This window comes from Schistocerca americana, chromosome 8, assembly GCF_021461395.2.
Source record: "Schistocerca americana isolate TAMUIC-IGC-003095 chromosome 8, iqSchAmer2.1, whole genome shotgun sequence".
NCBI lineage: Eukaryota > Metazoa > Arthropoda > Insecta > Orthoptera > Acrididae > Schistocerca > Schistocerca americana.
In genome coordinates this window covers 517,617,594-517,640,844 of record NC_060126.1, presented here as the reverse complement: position 1 = coordinate 517,640,844, position 23,251 = coordinate 517,617,594, and the positions used below count along the sequence as shown (strand labels likewise).

Sequence of the window (23,251 nt, the reverse complement as noted above, 5' to 3'; positions counted from 1 at the left end):
CTGCTGGCCTCACGAGTGGGGTGTAAGCAGAGCTAGAAAATACACCATTATTCACTGAGTTGATTGGTTCCTGTGGTTTGCAGCTGAGTGGAGGCTCCCAACCACAGGCTTCGTCTACTCTGTGATGGTCTTGGATGCAGATTTCTATATCTGCATTATCGTGTGGGGATTTGTAGGACTCTCCCTGGTATGTTAGGGGTGCACTACACAAAGGAAGCAGCTACTTGGAGAGCAGAGTACTTGTGGAGCGCACATATGGGTTTTTTAGGCTAGGCCATAGTTTGAGGTGCTCCAATGAACAGTTGCCAGTCAATATACATCATGGGAAGTCAAATGGCATTTGGAATAAAGACATTCTGACAGTTGCAATTTTATCAGTAAACTGTTGAAGTGTTCTTAAAAAAGTTCCCAAATTTACTGCCCTCCAGGAAAGTTCTCGTGCTCAAATTATTCTTGGGACAGAGAGCTGGCTGAAACCAAAATGGAAAGCTGTGAGATATTTAGCAAGTCATGGAATGTATATCGCAAAGACAGGTTAGAGACCATAGGAGGACGAGTTTCATTGCAGTTGACAAAAATATTGTCTCTGTTGAGGTTGAAGTTGAGTGTGACAGTCATCTGTTTACACTAAAGAGGTGTAGGTGAAACCAAGTTAATTGTTGGATGTTTTTACCAGCCACCCATTTCTGCAGTGACAGTTCTAGAGCCATCCAAAGAAAGTCTATGGTCAATAGTGTGTAAATACCCAGATCAAGCAATACAGCTGGACGCGACTTTAACTTACCGAGTATAGACTGGGATGTGTATATCTTTACTGTGGGAGGGAGAGGAGAGAGGGGGGGGGGGGTGTACAGACAGACAGTCATGCATACTTTTGAACATATTTTCTGAAAATTGTCTCGAACAGCTAGCTCGGCAGCCCACACACTGGGCCCTATCAATAATGTCAATATAGAAATGGGGATTAGCAATGACTATGTCATTATAGCAAATATGATTATGAAAGTTAATAAATAAGTCAAGAAGGCTACAAGAGTGTTTCTGTTAGATAGAGCAGACAAGCAGTTACTATTATCTCATTTAGACAGTGAACTGACACAACTTAGTTGTAGTAAGATGGACGTAGAGGAATTATGGGCAAAGTTTAAGCAGATTGTAAATTGTGGTCTGAAGAGTTATGTGCCAATAAGTGGGTAAAGGATGGAAAAGACCCATCACGATTTAATAATGAAATTTGGAGGATGCTGTGTCTGCTGCACTCTTGGTTCAAAAGGGAATGCACAAATAAAGCAAAGGTCAGTAGAGATTCATTCATCTGTGAATAGGTCTATTCACGAAGCATATGACAATTACCACCATCACACCTTAGCAAAAGATTTGACTGAGAACCTGAAAAAATTCTGGTCTTACGTATAATCACTAAGTGGGTCTAAGGCTTACATTCAGTCCCTTGGTAACCAGTCTGGTGTGGCAGTTGAAGATAGCAAAATGAAAGCTCACGTTCAAGAAACCGTTCACACAGGAGAATCATACAAACATACCGTCATTTGACCGTCGGACAGAATCCCACGTGGATGACATGTAATGCGGATCCCTGGTGTAAAGGAACAACTGAAATATCTGAAAGCAAATTAATCACCAGGTCTGGATGGAATCCCACTTTGATTTTACAAAGAGTACTCTATGGTACTGGCCCCTTATGTTGCATTTATCACAAATCTCTTGCCCAGCACAAAGTCCCAAGCAACCGCAAAAAAGTGCAGGTGCCTCCAGTATATAAAAAGGGTAAAAGAATGACCCACAAGATTATAGACCAAAATCCCTAACTTCTGTTTGCTGCAGAAACCTTGAACATATTCTCAGTTCAAATATAGTTAACTTTCTTGAGACTGAGAAGCTTGTGTCCACCAATTAGCATGGCTTTAGAAAGCATCACTCATGTGGAACTCAGTTGCACTTTTTGCACATGATATACTGCAAACTGCATTTGACACAGTGCCCCACTGCACAGGCTGTTAATGAAGATATGAGCACATGGAATAAGTTCACAGATAGCTGAGTTGCTCAAAGAGTTCTTAAATAATAGAACCCAGTAAATCGTCCTCGACAGTGAGTGTTCATCGGAGACAAGGGTACTGTCAGGAGTGTCCTATGGAAATGTGATAGGACAGCTGCTGTTCTCTATATACACAAATGATTTGGCAGACAGAGTGGGCAGTAATCTGCAGGTGTTTGCTGATGATGCTGTGGCGTATGGCCTGGTGTCAAAGTTAAGTGACTGGCAAGATAACTTAGACAAAATTTCCAGTTGGCGTGATGAATGGCACCTGATTCTAAATGTGGAAAAATGTAAGTTAATGCAGATAAGTAGAAAGATCAAACCTATAATGTTTGGATACAGTATTACTAATATCCTACTTGACACACGTAAGTCATTTAAATATCTGGGCGTAGCATTGCAAAGCAATATGAGATGGAACGAGCGTGTGAGAACTGTCGTAGGAAAGGTGAACGGTTGACTTTGGTTTATTGGGAGAATTTTAAGAAAGAGTGGTTCACTTGTAAAGGAGTGCTGGTGCAACCAATTCTTGAGTCTGCTCAAGTGTTTAGGATCTGTACCAGCTCAGATGAAAGGAAGACATAGAAGCAATTCAGAGGTGGGCTGCTATTTTCGTTATCGGTAGGTCTGAACAACATGTAAGTGTTATGGAGATGCTTTGGGAACTCAAATGGGAATCCCTGGAGCGAAGGCAATGTTCTTTTCGAGAAACATTATTAAGGAAATTTAGAGAACCGGCATTTCAACTGACGAGCTTGTGCATGTTCAGAAGAAGGACTTTATCTAAAAGCTTAATAATTTGGCAGTCTTTTTCAATGTGTCTGTCTATGACTCAATGCCTCCTACATGTGGTGAGTAGTGATCCATCCTTGCCGTATTGTTGCTACTTCATCCACGTCTTTCCACTGTTTAACAATTCTGTGTAGTCTACAAAATCTGCACATGACTAAAATATGCAAAAATATTTTATTTAGAAGAACAGAAAAGTGCTCAATCAACAGAGCTGTTTATTCACGGATGAAGCTGCTCCGGCATTATTTCATCATAAAACATTGTTCTTACACAGATTTGAATTTTTGCAAAATTGCTGTTACCTTTTGGTACACAGCATCATATAATATGAAAATGTCTGCACATAACTGATCTGAAAATGGGTGATAAGCTAAAATGTATGACAAATTGTGATGTAAGATCAGGTTAAAAATGTACCTATTATGAAGAAAAGATTTTTCCAGAAAGAAAGCTCCACAGATGTTACTTTCATCCCAATCACATGAAGCTGATAAGTCTAACATTTCTAAAAAATTGAATACAAGCTAATCAACTATTGGGTTATCACCACTGAAACGTAAACAAATTGATTCAAGTGCGATAATAGCTTTGTAAAGTGAAAGATGCATCAGGTTGAAAATGCAATTACTCAGAAAACTGCAGCAGTTGGTAGGGTTGATCATAGTAAATTGGAGAATCTTCGTGTAAGCAAACCACGTCTTATTAGCATGTTTAGATGACAACCAGATGGCCAAAACAACAAAGGAAAGTTTTATTATAGCAAACGAAAAATTAGTATTTCGACCTCAGAGATGGTCCATTAAAAAGACTATGGAAGGATTTCATTTTTCAGGACAAAAATAACAAGAACAGCAAGGAAGTTTAAAATCCAAATCATCAAAAAATCAAGCTTCGAAAGCAGCTTCCAGAAAACACAAAGAAAAAGTTAATGGGATTTTTTAAAGATCAAGAACAGTTAAATTTGGCTAGGGAAAAGGGTTTATTTTCATTCAAGTAAATGGAGAAAAGGCTCAGAAGCAAACATACTTGCTACTGAGCAGTTTGAAAAAAATGACTGTTGATAATCAAAACAGAAATGTACCTGATGGCAGATTTTCAAATTTTCAAATTTTGTGAATTACAGACGAAGTGGTATGTGGCTGTAGTTACAGACGGTTGTCACTCAGTTTGTGAGTGTGTCACACACACCAGTAAAAGATTATAACGTGCTGCTCAGCGAAACTGTCTGCTGTTTGGAATCAAAAGACTGTATGCTTCAAAGCTGTGCAGTATGTTCAGAAACAATGGTCCTGAAACAAAAATTATGGGATCTGTCTTTGAACTTGAAAATATTGATCCTGAAGATATAATTCAATGTAAGTGATTGATTATCACTGACTAGGAGAGACCTGAAACCAAACGACTGACAATGGAAGAACTGAAGACCAAGTAACAAAAATTTTGTCTCTTTCTCTCACTACATTGCTAAGCATTTGCAGGCAACTACAGGAAGTCTAAAACTGGATGAGTTGATTCTATTGATGAACTTTGTTGAAAACTACTCCTTTGTTGCTCGAGATGTAATTTAAGGATTTCCCTGGAAAATAGCTACACAACACTGCACCCATTAGTCATTTCCTACAAGGAAAATGAAACACAGCAAGTATCACCTACTAAGTAATCAGTGATTACCTACAATATGATATTTTTAGAGTGTACACCTGTTTGTGTAACTGATTCATCATCATCATCAGTTATCTGCTATATTAGCAGGTCCTTTGCCTCTCCATTTTCTGCGATCCATTGCTTCCTTCTTAAGGCTGCTGTATGTTGTACCGTCCATCATGTCATCCAGTATCTGGAATCTCTTCCTTCCTCGCTTCCTTTTCCCTTCTACATAACCTTCTAAAACTGTTTTTATCAGTCCGTCATTCTTTCTTAATATATGCCCAATCCAATTTCTTTTTCTTCTCTTTATTACATCTAGTAACTGCCTTTTCTCTCCCACTCTTCTCAGTACCTCTTCATTTTTTACTCTGTCCATCCAACTTATTCCTTCCATCTTCCGCCATGTCCAGATCTCAAAAGCCTCCAGCCTTTCTCTGTCTTTTTTCCTCATAGTCCATGTTTCAGCGCCATATAGAAGAACACTCCATACAAGACATTTTATGAATCTCTTTCTCAGTTCTCTGTCCATACCGCTGCAGAAGATTCTCCTTTTCTTATAAAACACCTCTTTTGCCATTGCTATCCTTGTTTTAATTTCTGTGGTGCACTTCCAGTCGGTGTCTATCCTGCTTCCAAGATACTTAAAATTTTGCACCTGTTCTAGTGTTTCTCCATTCAGCACAATTTTTATTTCCTTATTTCCTCCTATTGCCAATACTTTTGTTTTATTTGTGTTAATTTTCATTCCATATTTTTTTCCGTTAGTTGCAATGGTGTCCACCAAATCCTGTAATTCTTTTTCCCCTGTGGCTAGAAGGACCATGTCATCAGCAAATCTCAAGCACCCTACTCTTCTTCCTCCAATTTCTACTCCTTTGTCATCTAATGAGCATTGGTCAATCATATTTTCCAAGTACAGGTTGAAAAGAGTAGGTGATAAACAGCATCCTTGTCTTACTCCTTTCCCTAGTCTGATCCAGTTTGTACTTTCTCCTCTCACTTTAACTGAAACTTTTTGATTAAGGTACAATGAGTTTATAAGTCTTCTGGTTTTCCAATCCACTCTCTTTTCCCTCATAATAGTCGCCAGCTTGTCCCAAACCACATTGTCAAATGCCTTTTCTAAATCGATGAAGCACATATATAGGTCTCTTCGTTTTTCAATAAACCTTTCTCCCAATATTCGTAGGAGCCCTATTGCATCTCTCGTGCCCGTATTCCGTCTAAAGCCAAACTGCTCCTCGCCGAGATTCTCCTCTATTACTTTTTCAAGTCTTTTATTAATTATTCTTAACATCACTTTGGCTGCATGTAAAATGAGGCTGATTGTCCTGTGCTCGCTGCATTTCTTGATTCCTTGTTTTTTCGGCAATGGAATCATTACTGTTGTCAAAAAGTCCTCAGGCCATTCACCACTGTCATATATTTTATTACATAACCTCAATATTTCTCTTATTCCATTGTGGTTCAAGCATTTTAGTATTTCTCCCGGTATTGTATCTGTACCTACTGCTTTGCCATTTTTCATTGCATCAATGGCAGACTTTACTTCTTCCATTATGATGGTCGGTCCTTTCTCTTCATCACTTACACTGTTGTGTGGTTCAAGTTCCAGAGTTTCTGGTTTGCTATTTGTGTCATATAGCTCTTTTATATATTCTTCCCATCTCTGGAGGACATCGTCACGATCTTTATACACTACCTCTTCGTCTTTACTCAAAATTTCCATAGTAGCACTTCCTGCTCTGTTTTGTTCCCATGTCATAGTCTTTACTCTGTTGTATAGTAAGTCGTATCTTCCTTTCCTGGCCAGTTCTTCAAATTCATCACATTCCTCTTTTAGCCATTTTTTCCTAGCCTGCTCTGTTTCTCTTCGCAGTTCGTTATTTAACCTTCGGTACATCTTTCTTGCACCTTCAGTGTTCTTGTTTTTCAATTTTCTTCTCTCCTCCATCTTGGAAATCATTTCTTGTGTGACCCATGGATTTTTTGACCTTTTCCCTTTTACATATCCTATATTTTGCTGTCCTGCTTTAATGATTCCTTCTTTCAGCATATTCCAGTACTCATTGGCATTATCAGGTGCTTCTTTGTCTCGTAATGTGTTTAGAAAGAAGACAGCATTTCTGTAATTTGTTCTTTGTTGGACCTTATCTTCTCTAGATCCCATTTCTTCACCATTGCCGCCTTTTTCAGTTTTTTCATTCTTATTTCTATTTCTGCCATAAGTAAGTTGTGGTCACTATTAATATCTGCACCTGGTAATGTGTGCACCTTCTTGATTCCATTCCTGTATCTTTCGTCTACCAGTATAAAATCGATTTGGTTTCTATATTTATCCCCTGGTGATTTCCAAGTGTAGAGCCTCCTCTTATGGTTCTTGAACCATGTGTTTGCCACTATCAGCTGCCTTTCCCTGCAGAAGTCAATTAACCATTCACCTCTGTCATTTCTCTTTCCAAGACCATGACTGCCTACTATGTTTCCCTCTTTCCCTTCTCCCACAATGGCGTTCCAGTCTCCCATTACTATTTTGCAGCATTTTTTATTTTCGTCCATTATTCTCTCTATTACATTGTACGTTTCCACTACAATTTGGTCATCATGTTCTGAAGTTGGCATATGCACCTGGACAATCAGTAAATCTTTTTGTGCTCCTTTCAGCCTTACACCAATAACCCGGTCATTTGCATAGTCTACATATTCCACACATTTAGCCAATTCCTTTGTCATAATCATTCCTACTCCATTAATTCCTTTTACTTCTCCTCCTGAGTAGTAGAATACATATTCATCTGACTGCAACTCTCCATGTCCATTCCATCTTACTTCAGCAACTCCTACGAGGTCCATATGATTCTTTTCCATCTCTCTTTTAAGGTTTTCTAGTTTTCCTGCTTGTAGCAGAGTTCTGACATTCCAGGTACCAATTCTCGTTTTGATTTTTTGCCTCCTTTCAAGTTGTCCCCCCTGGAGATCCGAATGGGGGACTATTTTACCTCCGGACACTGATTTAACATGAGAGGAAGCCATTTTTTGTGCATAAAATGGAGACTGCATTATGCAGGGAAGATAATCTGCGGTGGTATTCCGTTGCCTTCCACAACTGATTATGTTATTTAAATGCACAACCACAGAAATGAAGCAAATCCACTGTTTTAACTCCCGGTCTGCTAGAAGAGATGTTCATATCCAGATTTTGGAACCTATACTGAAGATACCCACTCATGGTTGATCTTGCTTGGCTTTCGTGTGTGGGCCCTTGGCAACAGGGTTAACAGTCATTGACACATACACCATGTACCAACCCAACAATAATAACAATTAACTAATTTGTTTAGGTTTTTGTTTTAAACATAAATTTAATTTTTGCACTTTAACTGAAATGTCACCAAATGCACGTACGTGTTTTTGGTGGACTGAAATGCACTTTCTTCAGTGGTACAACAAATGCAAATCAGATGTGTTAGTTGTAAGATACATCGTAACATAGGCAAAAGCTATGCAGCTGATATTTTTGGTAACTTCAGAGGCTAATGACATAGTGAATACAGTTGTACTCACTTATCTTCTGACATGCTGGCAGGCAATGCATGCTGTCAAATGATCATGTTGCCAGTGCCTTTTACTCACTATCTATTCCTTGCTAAAATTTGTGGAAAATGGTAAGATTGCTTAAAGAAAAATTGGGCTGCAGGTGTTTTTTTTTTCATTCTTCATTTACATCATATCTGTTTTCTACATAAAAAATTGTGCCGGGATGGCAAATTACAAGATCTCTCTCTTAGGTCAAGAGTAACGGTCCAACAAATTTGAGAAGTTTTCTATATGTAACCAATTATGAAGAAATTGTCTCTTGCGAAAAAATCTCTAGTACCTACATCAAATTAAAGACAGAACTGACAAACTTGGCAGAAGTACATGGAGGTCCCTTAGATACAGTCTGTAAAAATTTCATCAAAATTAAATATTAGCAGTGTGGGAACATTTTCCAGATTGCGTCACTTGACAGGAAGGATCCAGTATGATCTTCCTCAGGGTATTATTTTTTTAAGAGCGCTGCCTTCAAATTTTACTACTACAACAGCAGCAGATGAAAAAACTTCAATTTTTGTATCCTCTAGGATCAATAAGTCATTTGTCTGTTCCACTTTCTTCGGTTTAGCAGAGGTCAGCGAATATTACTAAGTGATAAATTTGTCATCCAATTCTATTATGTAGTCAGTTGTGAACCTTATCGGATAACTGAAGACATGAAAGTCTTTGGGAAACTCTGACTGCTGTTAATACAATAAGGCAAAAAAAGCACACTGTAGTTGTTTTGATCAACGTATTAACTTTTTCATTTGCTATTATTCTTTCTTCCAATTTTTCTGTTTCCAATTGGACTCTTTGTGCATGTGATTTTAATTATTTTTATTTATTTATCGCAATATTTAAACATTTGAAAATGCTGATGTATCAGTTAAAAAATGTAAGACAAAATACACTCCTGGACATTGAAATTAGAACACCGTGAATTGATTGTCCCAGGAAGGGGAAACTTTATTGACACATTCCTGGGGTCAGATACATCACATGATCACACTGACAGAACCACAGGCACATAGACACAGGCAACAGAGCATGCACAATGTCGGCACTAGTATAGTGTATATCCACCTTTCACAGCAATGCAGGCTGCTATTCTCCCATGGAGACGATCGTAGAGATGCTGGATGTAGTCCTGTGGAACGGCTTGCCATGCCATTTCCACCTGGCGCCTCAGTTGGACCAGCGTTCGTGCTGGACGTGCAGACCGCGTGAGACGACGCTTCATCCAGTCCCAAACATGCTCAATGGGGGACAGATCTGGAGATCTTGCTGGCCAGGGTAGTTGACTTACACCTTCTAGAGCACGTTGGGTGGCACGGGATACATGCGGACGTGCATTGTCCTGTTGGAACAGCAAGTTCCCTTGCCAGTCTAGGAATGGTAGAACGATGGGTTCGATGACGGTTTGGATGTACCGAGCACTATTCAGTGTCCCCTCGACGATCACCAGTGGTGTACGGCCAGTGTAGGAGATCGCTCCCCACACCATGATGCCGGGTGTTGGCCCTGTGTTCCTCGGTCGTATGCAGTCCTGATTGTGGCGCTCACCTGCACGGCGCCAAACACGCATACGACCATCATTGGCACCAAGGCAGAAGCGACTCTCATCGCTGAAGACGACACGTCTCCATTCGTCCCTCCATTCACGCCTGTCGCGACACCACTGGAGGCGGGCTGCATGATGTTGGGGCGTGAGCGGAAGACGGCCTAACGGTGTGCGGGACCGTAGCCCAGCTTCATGGAGACGGTTGCGAATGGTCCTCGCCGATACCCCAGGAGCAACAGTGTCCCTAATTTGCTGGGAAGTGGCGGTGCGGTCCCCTACGGCACTGCGTAGGATCCTACGGTCTTGGCGTGCATCCGTGCGTCGCTGCGGTCCGGTCCCAGGTCGAAGGGCACGTGCACCTTCCGCCGACCACTGGCGACAACATCGATGTACTGTGGAGACCTCACGCCCCACGTGTTGAGCAATTCGGCGGTACGTCCACCCGGCCTCCCGCATGCCCACTATACGCCCTCGCTCAAAGTCCGTCAACTGCACATACGGTTCACGTCCACGCTGTCGCGGCATGCTACCAGTGTTAAAGACTGCGATGGAGCTCCGTATGCCACGGCAAACTGGCTGACACTGACGGCGGCGGTGCACAAATGCTGCGCAGCTAGCGCCATTCGACGGCCAACACCGCGGTTCCTGGTGTGTCCGCTGTGCCGTGCGTGTGATCATTGCTTGTACAGCCCTCTCGCAGTGTCCGGAGCAAGTATGGTGGGTCTGACACACCGGTGTCAATGTGTTCTTTTTTCCATTTCCAGGAGTGTAATTTATTTATACTGGCTGTGCAGTGCTGTTAAAATTTATTTTTCGTTAGGTAGGTAGGTAGGTTGTAAAAAAAGTAATGGTCAAAGTCATTTCAATAACTGTTTGAAAATAAGAAATTGTGAAGCACCTGACAAGATTTGTTTTGAACCCTCAACCTTCTGTACGCCAACCTCATATGCTAACCACTATGCTTCACTACCAATAATGCATAACTGTCAATTTTAACACTCTAGAACATCACAAAAAATTAAAAAAAAATTTTTTTTCATTGGTTACTGGCAAAGAAGTTCCACCAGGGTGAATGTCTGCTGGTGAGATACCTGGGACCCTAAGCCACATCACAATATAGATGGTTCCAAAAAAAAGTTCCCTCCTCTGGGGACCTCTCCTTGTAAGTTAAACATGTTTACAATACTTAGTACTCACGTGGACAACTGTTGATATGCAGTAGCAATAGCACGAGTTTTGCGGTCACGCAGCCTCTCACCCGCACGCTCTGCCAGGGCGAGAGCAAGTTTTTCTCTTTTTGGTGGTTCTGGCATGCGGAAACTTGGGCCTGTGTTTGGTCTAACCGGAGTGTCCCCACCATCCAGGCGAAATGGTGTTCCCTCAATCTCACCCCATGTCATCAGTGGAGACTCATTCACACCTGTGAGACGTATCAAGTTTTTAGTAAAAAATAAACACTGTACATATAAACAAAATACACACAGAAACTAATATTTTCTCTGTCACTTGAATCACTCCAAAAAAATTCGCTGATTTTTCAGATGACAATACAGCAGTTTTCAGTAAAACCAAGTCAAAATTTGTACCACTAATTGAGTGTATGGAATTTGAATGCTTCCAAACATATTTATGAGTGTTAACTGTACAGCCTTCCTCAATACATCTTGATGGAAAGTACAGCAATGACCTGCCAGCTCATTTGTAACTGGGATCTTACAAAATAATAGTAACAGAAGTCAAGACAATTACATTCTATTTCACTGAAATTCCTTTTTAAATTCCGTAACCTGAGGTACATCACTTGGTCTCAGGTTAGTGGAAAGAATACAAAGCTTAAGTACCAACAGTCAGCTATGGAGGTAATATATGTGGATGGTAAAATGTATACACCCAGTCATAATAAGGGGATTACATTCACATGATGTATCTAATTTTAATGACATGAACAAACATAACTGATGGCAAGACTAATTCCGTGACAAAGTAATCCGCGAATGAGGCCAGGGAAGAGAATAACAAAAAGGCAAAATGTAATGTATGTTATGGTCAAATGTCTCATTGGTGTTGAGGTTGTCTGAGACTGGGCAAAAGTTGGATTCCTTAAGGATGGGGAAGGAAATATCCTGCAGTAGGTGCTGCAATGAGAATCAATAAGCTAACAGAAGTGTATAGGATTATTTATTCCAATATTTCATAGCTTATAGCATAATATTGAAACAATGTGTATGCGGATGAGTACTGTAGCACAGCTTCAGATTTCTGGATAACAGAGGAATCTGTTAAAGTCAGATTATCAATCAACTTGGCAAGCAGGGTACAGACATTCAGTTTAAGCAATGCTTGCGATCCAGTTCATCATTTGTCAAGATATTCCCAACCACAGATTCACCATAACTTCAACATGATGAGGACATGAAGGTATCATATATTTACACAGGGGAACAAATGGGGGACAAGATAACACTGGAAATCAAATTGTAACAACAACTCACATTCTAGTTGAAGCCCATACAGCATGCATATCTAATATAGTATTAACCCTGATGATCTTATGCCAATGACATCTGGAAAACCAAAGATATCATAAATAGGGACTATCTGATTTTCTAGGACAATAATGCAATGGCCTATAGTGCAAACAGAGATGTTAGCAATACTGTGGTTTTTGTACATCCGAGATCTCTCTCTCAGCAAAACAAACTAATGTGAATATACAATTAAGACATCTCCTTTCAAAATGAAACAAGCACACTAATAAATCATCAGCATGCAGGTTCATGCAACTGATATTTGCCAGTATGAGAACTATTTGCAAGTCACAAAGATAGAGTGTACTGAAAACAGGCCACACGTGTGTAAGAGGAACAACAACTTTACTGACTGCTTTGCATTCTATCTTGGGGATGAAAAATGAACAAGGCAGACGATGCCACTGCTAGCTAATTCTGTAAAGCATACTAACGACTAATTATAACAAGTGCTAATCTACTGGCATTACTTTTAGATTTATTGCTGATGATACAAGCATCATTATTAATCCAGCAGAAGAAACTCCAATTGAAAATGATACAAATAAGGTCTTTGGAAAAGTCATTAATTGGTTTTCTGCAAATGGGCTTGCTCTAAACTTTGAAACAACACAGTACATCCAATTTTCTGCTGCAAAAAGTACAATTCCTTCAATAAATATAACACATCAACAGAAGTCAGTAGACAGGGTAGAGCATACTAAGTTTCTGGGTATACATATAGATGAGAATCTTAATTGGAAAATTCATATTTTGGATCTTCTAAAGCGAATAGGTTCAGCAACATCTGCAATCAGAATAATTGCCACTTTTGAGGATATAGAAATTAGTAAGCTGACCTACTTTGCATATGTTCACTCTCTGATGCCATATGGAATAATATTTTGGGGTAACTCAACACTTAGACAAAAAGTATTCACTGCTCAAAAGAAAGTGGTTAGAATAATGTGTGGGGTACATAGTCGCACATCTTGTAGGCATCATTTTAGAAGATTGGGAATTCTTACAACAGTCTCACAGTACATTTACTCACTAATGAAATTTGTTCTCAACAGCATGGACCAGTTTAAAAACAACAGTGACATTCATGATTCTCATGCCAGAAAAAAGAAAGACTTACCCTATCCTTTACTCAATCTATCTACGGCACAAAAAGGGGTTAAATATGCTGCTATAAAATTTTTTGACAAATTACCATATGAAATAAAATGTCGGAGAGACAGCAGTATAGCTTCAAAAATAAATTGAAATCATATCTCCTTGACAACTCCTTCTATACCACAGATGAATTCTTGAACACGAATAAATAAATCTATTAATGTAGTACATGCATGTTTTGCCATTTAAGGGAATGGGGTAAATAATAGAAATATTAATCTTTAACACTGTACTGTAATATATATATTAAAAAACCTTGTTTCATATGTGCATTTCTTGTGCACTTGACACGTTCCACATCATAACGGCTACTGTACAGTGCGACTGATCAATGAAACACGCAACCAACTAACTAACCAACCAACTATACATCAGAAAACATCTATTATATAAAAATCCACTGCTGTCCTCCTTACATTTCTTAAGTGTTATCTGTACATTCTGATAAAATCATTTAATAAAGTCATTGCATTCAGGGTTAGTATTAACATTGGCAGGTGTCAGGCTTAAGCACATAAATTACGTTTATGTTACACGACATTTTTGTCAAAAGTATACAGGATGAATTAAAAGATATGCAATACACATTTCACACTTGTGTGCACACACACGCACAGGTGCGCACGCAAGCACACACGTACAAAAACCAGCGCATGAAGTTTTCATTTTTTTTTTGTGTGTGAAGACTTAACACTTCTACCATTTGGTAAGTAGTTACCTTCACTCCTAAATTATTTTCATTCTGTCAGAACTTTCCATGCCATATGAAAATCATGTTTTATTTCTTTGTGTTGAACAAAATGTATGAAAATGGTGCCTATAATGGGGCTGTTTTTTAACCTTATAAAGTACGATGATGAGCCAGAATATTATGACCACCAACCTAACAGGCAGTATGTCCACCTTTGGCTTGGATAACAGCGGTGAAGCATCATGGCATGGAAGCAATGAAGCCTTGGTAGTGCACTGGAGTGAGGGCATCACATCGTAAATTCCGGGGAGGGGGAGGGGGAGGGGGGGGGGGGGGGGGCAATGAGCTCTGACGCCACATCAGTCACATTCCAGATGTGTTTGATCGGGTACAGATCTGGTGAGTTGGGGAGGCCAGCACATCAATTGGAACTTGTTACTATGTTCCTAAAACCACTCCATCACACTCCTGGCCTTCTGACATTGTGCATTATCTTGTTGAAAAATGTCACTGCCATTGGAAAACATGATCATCATGAAGGGGTGTAAATGGTCTTCAAACCGGAATACAATACTCCCTGGCTGTCAAGATGCCTTGCAAGAGCTCCACTGGACCAATGGATGTCCAACTGAATGCTCCCCACAGCATAATGGAGCCACCTGCAGCTTATCTCCATCCCACATATAGGTGTCAAGGAGCTGTTCCCCAGTAAGACGATGGATTCGCACCCTGCCATCGACATGATGGAGGGTGCATCAACATCCTGTGCTGACGGTCATGTGCCCATTTCAGTCATAGTTGCCAATGTCGTGGTGATAGCAGTGGCACTTGCATGGGTCGACGGTGGCAGAGGCCCGTTGTTAGGAATGTTCAGTGCACTGTGTGTTCAGACACACTTGTACTCTGCCCAGCATTAAAGCGTGATTTTAGTTCCACCACAGTTCGTCACCTGTCCAGCCTACGATGTCCGACATCTATAATAAGGGGTGGCTGCCCAACCCCATGATGTCTGGATGTGATTTCACCTCAGTTTTGCCACGTGTTGCAGACACTCACCACAGCAGTCCTCGAACACCTGAGAAGACGTTCAGTTTCTGAAATGCTCATGCCAAGTCTTTGGGCCATCACAATCTGCCCTCGGTCAAACTCAGGTAGATTATACGCCTTCCCCATCCTACACGCAGATAGCATATACGCTGATACTACATGCACTGTGTGTGTGTCTAACTAGCAGTCATTCCTCGCCAGGTGACACTGCTATCGCCTCGACTGGTTTATATGGATATATTACTATTCTGATGAGTTGTTATGTACCCATTTATTCCTATTATTTTGTTTTTAACTTTGTCATTCATTTCTGTATGTCAGCTGCTAAGATTGAGGCCACTAAATCAGATGTGAAAGACATCAATTCATGTTAACTAGTTTGAGTTTCAGAATTGTACATATAGTGAGAAAGATGACGGTACACAATTTCTAATAAGCAGATTATGTGCCAGCATCTTGTGTTGCATTCTAAACATTCTCTATCTTATAGTGTGAGGGCTGGTACTGACATTAAAATTCCTCCTTGCTTTGTGAAAAAAGTATAATAAATGACAACAGATTATGACACTGTCCATTTCTTTTGTGTCATGACTCATCCACTACAGCACTGCACTGCATTGATCACATCAATCACACTAACTGCCACCTGTTCTGTTCAACACTACGTATATACAATTGAGAAAATCAATGATGAGCAACCTCTGCCTGTATAATGAATATGGAACTACATTTCAATTTGTTTTGTTACCCAACTGATTCAATTTCTCTCTTGGTTTTTTCCTCCTACTCAATGAAATGGTCCTCTGCCTGCATATCCTGTCAAGTGCTCACTGTCTCATAGCTTGATGTCTCAGTAAAAAAGCTGAAAACTGACTTCTATGATCATACAAATGATATACACTACACAGGTGTTACTGTTGTGGTTCTTTCCACATTTATGAGCACTGTAATTGATGCAATGACCAGGTACAGTTTCAAATTGACACGTCTTATACAGGTGGAGACCTCCACACTTCCATTTCCAGACATAAACTTAGTAACACCATCTCAGTGAAGTGGGACAGTAATCAACAAGCACAGTAATGACACGACATAATGGTAACACGTTGAAAAGAACAGTGCACACATAATGTTTTCGGTAAAGTCAGTGAAACAATCAACTGATGCCCAATCACTGTAAAAATCCAGATGTTGAATGGTGGATAATCAGGTGTGTGCTTTGACGAAAATGTGGTATTGTCACACGGATATTATACGTACTTGTTACACAGATATTACATCAATGCTTGCCGATTGGAAACTTTCTCCGTAATAAATGTCACTTGATTATGACTGCAGATTTTTATGAAAAGCTGTGCACGTGTTACATGTTTAGTTCCTGATTGCAGACTTTCACATGCACCTATTGCAAAAATATGTTGGCAATTTAACAGCTAGGTGCAGTCTCTCAACATAGGTGTTACTTGTGAACTTTCAGACTGCGGACTCATTAGATGTGAATGACATAATTATTACTTGTGTGACGTTGAGGTGCAAACTTAAAGCAGACTCTTACATAGATGTTAGCACGTTCACACTCAGGCACTGGCTGGCTATTTTGTGTGACCTTCAATTATTTAAGGACAACTATGAGTACAAAGGTTAATAAATCAGTCAAGAAGGCTAGGGGAGAGTTTCTGCTACATAGAGCAGATAAGCAGTTATTAACATCTCACTTAGATAGTGAACTGGCAACACTTAGTTCCAGTAAGATGGATGTAGAGGAATTACGGGCAAAGTTTAAGCAGACTGTAAATAGTGGTCTGGAGAGTAATGTGCCTAGTAAGTGGATAAAGGGTGGAAAAGACCCACCATGATTTAATAACGAAATTCAGCAGATGCTGAGAAAGCAGAGGATGTTGCACTTTGGGATCAAAAGGGGATGTACAAATGACACGCGAAGGTCGCATCTGTTAAAAGATCTAAGGGCGAAGCATGCAACTACCACTTTCACACCTTAGCAAAAGATTTGGCAGAGTCCCCAAGAAAATTCTGGTCTATGTAAAATTGCTACGAGGGTCTAAGACTTCCACTCAGTCCCTTGTTGGCCAGTCAAGTATGGCAGTTCAAGATAGCAAAATGAAAGCTGAAGTTTTAAATTTCATGTTCAAAAAATTGTTCACTTAGGAGAACCATACAAACATACCGTCATTTGACCATCGGGCAGACTCTGTGGGGCGGCGGGTTGGATTTAGGAAAAATATTGTTGTTGTATATAAAATTTGAATGGAGAATCCTGTTTCTATTATTAGAATGTTACTAATGCTGTCTTTCGCCGTTCTCAACACTGGCTCCCTAATTACTTTTAGCACCCAGAAAGTGATTTAACAAAACGTGAAGCCTGTAATTAGAATTCCTAGTGCCCACTTCATCTGAGAATACAATTACAGCTGCAGCTTATAGCTCTGAGGAATTAGGAGATTGTCCAGGATTTCTAATCAAAAACGATTTTCCAAAATAGTTGAGTATATTCTGAAGTTCACTGATAAAAAACACAAGTATCCTTTCAACCTAACTAACAGAGCAGTTCAGAGTCTAATGCGCTGATGCAACTATAAATGTCCGAATTAAATGTTGAAATGAATGCTCGCCATAATTTGATGAGAGTATTTCATCAAACACCACGCTAAATAATTGGTAGAATGTCTGTCCTGCGACGGCACGTGAAAATACGACAATACGCAAACTGAAGCTAGATAATGAAAATCATCCCAGAATTAACCCTTCACTTGAAATGATTTCATGGTTCCGCGTATCTCTAGTAACTTAATACGGCACCCGAGGCTGTTTGTAGCAGTGATACCGATGCGACGCGACTCCCGACACAGATGGCGTGTTATTCAGCGTCTGGAGAGAACTGGGGCCTTGCTTCCTCGCGCAGCGTTCTTATATATAAAGCCACGGTGCGGACGGCTAAGGGAACGCCTGATCAAATTGGCTCTCCCAACTAGCCACTGGGCTAGTAACGCACCACTTCAAGTTACATAATAAATTATAGCTTCTTTTGCTGATGGCCGATGAAGCTCTTAATTTAAATGTGCATTCAGCACGCAGGTAAGTATTGATAATAAATTTTTGACGTGGCTAAGTTAAATATTTTGGGCGAGAGAATTAATTAAATTACACTGCACGCAGTAGATGAGCTCTGAACTGGCCCTTTTGAGATCCGCTATCGCTATAATTTTATAGGTATTCAAAAGAAAATTTTCACATCTTCATAGTCATAGCGGACCTCCAACCTATTTAAATCTAAACATCCTAGCCTCATTTATTAGCCTACTTAATCTATCTTGCTTCCTTCAGTTTTGAGATGAAAACCAGAAAATCATGAATTTCCACTAAAATCTTAATTTGTGAAAACCAAAGTACTGTTTTTATTAAATCATTATGAAAAATGAATCTAAATATAAATTCTGAAGTCTCTAGCTCATTTCTGTTGCGCCAATGATTTTTTCAGAAAAACGTCCAAATTTCGAAAATGGCTGAAGTTATCGAACTGATATTTAACACACATTAATTTAGTATTATTTCTGACATGCTAGAAAAGTTTTAGGTCATTTGCTTGATTTTTAGGGTATTGCGCAACATTTATGACGTCAGAGCTAGTTACAGCAGACTGGCTGGCACACAATGGAAACTGATGTGAATTTACTACAGCGTGAGTAGGCTGCTTCCCTACAACTCCCACATGGAAGACATAGAAATAGACATACCTGGGGTAGAGAAACAACTGAAAGATTTGAAAACAAATAAACCACCAGGTCTGGGTGGAACCCCAGTTTGATTTTACAAAGAGTACTCTACAGTATTGGCCCCTTACCTGGGATGCATTTACCGTGAATCTCTTGCCCAGCACAAGCGACAGCAATAAAGCGCAGATGACTCTAGTGTATAAGAAAGGTAGAAGAGTGGACCCGCAAAATTATGGACCCTATCCCTAACTTCTGTTTGCTGTGGAATCCTTGAACATATTCTCAGTTCGAATATAATAAACTTTCTTGAGACTAAGAAGCTTATGTCCATGAATCAGCATGGTTTTAGAAAGCATCATTCATGCAAAACTTTTAGTTACCCTTTTCTCTCATGATAGACTGAGAACTATGGATGAAGGCCAACAGGCAGATTTTATATTTTTGGATTTCCGGAAAACATTTGCCACGGTGCCCCGTTTCAGGCTGTTAATGAAGGTACAAGCATATGAAATAAGTTCACAGATGTGTGAGTGCCTTGAAGACTTCTTAAATACCAGAACCCAGTACGTTGTCCTCGATGGCAAGAGTTCATCAGAGACAAGGGTACTGTCAGGAGTGCCAGGGAAGTGTCACAGGACCACTGCTTTCTCTATATACGTAACTGATTTGGCAGACAGGGTAGGCAGCAATCTGTGTTTGTTTGCTGATGATGGCATGGTGTAAGGTAAGGTATCAAAGTTGAGTGACTGTAGGAAGATACAATATGACTCAGACAAAATGTCCAGTTGGTGTTTAAGTTTCTGAGAATGAGTAGGAAGAACAAACCTGCAATGTTCGGATACAGTATTACTAGTGTCCTGCTTGACACAGTCATGCAGTTTAAATATCTGAGCATAATGTTGCAAAGTGATATGAGGCAGAATGAGCATGTGAATGGTAGGGAAGGCAGATGGTCAACTTCGGTTTATTGGGAGAATTTTAGAAAAGAGTGGTTCACCTGGAAAGGAGACTGCATGCAGGGTGCTGGTGCAACCTATTCTTGAGTTCTGCTTGAGTGTTTGGGATCTGTACCAGCTTGGATTAAAGGAAGACATTGAAGCAATTCAGAGGCGGGCTGCTACATTTGTTACCGATAGTTTCAAACAACATGCAAGCTATACAGAGGTGCTTCGGGAACTCAAATGGGAATCCCTGGAGAGAAATCAACATTCTTTTTGTGGAAAGCTATTGAGAAAATGTAAGGAACTGACATTTGAAGCTGACTGCAGCATGATTCTACTACCACCAACCCTCAAGGGATTCCGAGTTAAGTTCATGTAGCAGCTCTGTAACTCTCACACGTTTATCGAATCCGCCAGTAACAAATCCAGCAGCTCTCCTTTGAACTGCTTCGATGTCTTCCCTTAACCTAACCTGGTGGGGAACACAAATGCTCTAGCAGTACCCAAGAATGGGACACACTAATGTTTCATATGTGGTCTCATTTACAGGTGATCACACTTTCCTAAAATTCTCCCAATGAACCAAAGTTGACCGTTTGCCTTCCCTACTACCATAGTTATGTGCTCGTTCCATTTCATATCACTTTGCAACGTTACAGATAGACATTTATGTGATGTGACTGTGTCAAGCAGTATACTACTAAAGCTGCATTCAAACAGTATAAGATTGTTTTTCCTTCTTATTGGCTTTAACTTAAATTTTTTCTACATTTAGAGCAAGCTGCAATTCATCACAGCAACTAGAAATTTTGTCTAACTCATCTTGTATTGTCCAACAGTCACTCAACGATGACAACTTTCCATACACCACAGCATCAACAGCAAACAGCCACAGGTTACTGCTAAACCTGATGGTTAGATCACAGAGGAATTGGTTAGATCATTTGTGTATATAAAGAATAAGAGCAGTCCTTTCACACTTCCCTGGAGCACTCCTGATCACACCCTTGTCTCTGATGAACGTCCAACGCCGAGGACAATGTATTGGGTTACGTTAAACATCTGCAGTGAGGCATTGTGTCAAATGCTCTCTGGAAACCTAGTAATATGGAATTTCAGAATGAGATTTTCACTCTGCAGCAGAGTGTGCGCTGATATGAAACTTCCTGGCAGATTAAAACTGTGTACCGGACCGAGACTCGAACTCGGGACCTTTGCCTTTCGTGGGCAAGTGCTCTACCATCTGAGCTACCGAAGCACGACTCACACCCGGTGCTCACAGCTTTACTTCTGCCAGTATCTCGTCTCCTACCTTCCAAACTTTACAGAAGCTCTCCTGCGAACCTTGCAGAACTAGCACTCCTGAAAGAAAGGATATTGCGGAGACATGGCTTAGCCACAGCCTGGGGGATGTTTCCAGAATGAGATTTTCACTCTGCAGCAGTGTGTGCGCTGATATGAAACTTCGTGGCAAATTAAAACTGTGTGCCCGACCGAGACTCGAACTCGGGACCTTTGCCTTTCGCGGGCAAGTGCTCTAGCATCTGAGCTACCGAAGCACGACTCACGCCCGGTACTCACAGCTTTATATTGGTAGAGCACTTGCCCGCGAAAGGCAAAGGTCCCGAGTTCGAGTCTCGGTTGGGCACACAGTTTTAATCTGCCAGGAAGTTTAATATGGAATTTGCCTGTTGCCCATCATCCATGATTCACAGGATATGTGAGCAAAGGGCAAGCTGAGTTTCCCCACTAGCAGTGCTGTCTAAATCCATGCTGATTTGTGGACAGAGGCTCTTCCACCCCAAGGAAATGTATTATATTTGGACTTAGAATATATTCAATAGTTTTGAAGCAAACTGATGTTAAAGATACTGGCCTGCAATTTTGCAGGTCAATTCATTCACCCTTCTTATATACTGCAGTCACTTGTGCTTTTTTACCATAACTTGTGACTTTGTGCTGGATGAGAGATTCGAAATATATGCAAGCTAAGTAAGGGGATAGTGCCATACAGTACTCTCTGGGATTCCATCCAGACCTGGTGACTTATTTCTTTTCAGCTATTTCAGTTGCTTTTTCTCCAACAATGGTGCCTATTACTATGTGCTCCATATGGGAGGTTTGTACGACAGTCAAACAATGATATTTTTGTACAATCCTCCTGAGTGAATGGTATCTTAAACGCAACATTTTTCTGTCTTCTATTACCAGATGAGACTGGTCAACAAGTGACTCAAGTGACTAGATAGAAGCCTTTGACCCGTTTAGCTATTTTACTTAGGATCAAAATTTTGTTGTGTCCTTGGCAAAACATATTACTAAGATATGACAGTTGTAGTTGTGTGCTTTGTGCAACAACCTTTTTACAGACACATGAATGTCTACTAACTTTTGCCCGTCATCATTTGCGTGTTCATTTTTGAACTGAGAGTGCAACAGTCTTTGCTTCCTTAGCAGTTTCTGAATCTAGTTATTAAATCGCAGTGGGTCTCTTCCATCCTTAATCCACTTACTCAGCACAAACTTCTCCAGGGCACAATTTACGGAGCATTTAAATTTTGCACATAATTCCTCTATGTCCAGCACACTGGAACTTAATGATATTCATTCATTTTCTACGTGGCATGCTAATAACTGCTTATCTGTTCTTTCTAGCAAAAATACTCTCTTAGCCTTCTTGATGCATTTATTAATTAGAGTAACCATCATTGATATGATGACATTATGGTCACTAATCCCTGTCTCTAGACTGACACTGCAGGAATGGTCAACCCTGTTTGTAGCTACAAGGTCTAAAATATTTCCATTCCGTGTGGGCTGCCGAACTAGCCGCTCATGGCAACTTTTGGAAAACGTTTTCAAAAATACTTCACAACACTGCCCATCAGTGCCACCTGCAATAAATCCATGGATGTCTCAGTCTATACTCAGCACGTTAAAATCACCTCCAACTGATATTGCATGATCTAGGCATTTCTGCACTACTAAGTGTAGACTTTCTTTGAACAATTCTAAAATTTTCACAGCAGAATCAGCTGACTGGTAAAAATATCTGATATTTAACTTGAGTTCACCAAGACCTGTTACACACATTCCGATAACTTCAAACTCAGACTAAATTTTGACCTTGATAGACACAATTTTTTTGTCGACTGCCGTGAACTCTCCCCCTCTTATCTGTCTTTTTTATGTATGTTCCATGACCCACCAAATATTTCAGAGCTTTCTACTACGGATTTCAGACAGCTGTCAGTTCTAAGAATAATTTGTGTGCAACAACTTTCCTGGAGGGCAGTAAATTCAGAAGCTTTGTTACAAACATTTCCACAATTTACTGTTAAAATTTTGACAGCCAAAGTGTAATTCCTTTTTACATAATCTGATTTTGCTACTGTGTGTCATCTGAGAGTGGTCATCAGAACACCTAGCAGCAATCTGTACCACTTCTGTATGAACTGAGGATGGCCTCAGAAACTGAGCGACAGATGTTACTTATGCCACCATGAGCCAACTTGCA

At 40.2% G+C, this 23,251-nt stretch overlaps 1 protein-coding gene across 2 annotated transcripts in view; it reads right to left on the bottom strand.

The window, feature by feature from the left end:
* Positions 1–23,251, bottom strand: part of LOC124544602 (splicing factor ESS-2 homolog) — a 104,237-nt gene that overhangs the window by 29,845 nt on the left and 51,141 nt on the right. For both annotated transcript variants that reach the window (XM_047123194.1, XM_047123193.1), the window contains one exon: positions 10,836–11,058. In XM_047123194.1, coding sequence (XP_046979150.1) covers positions 10,836–11,058 — 223 coding nt within the window. The remainder of the gene's footprint in view (positions 1–10,835; positions 11,059–23,251) is intronic.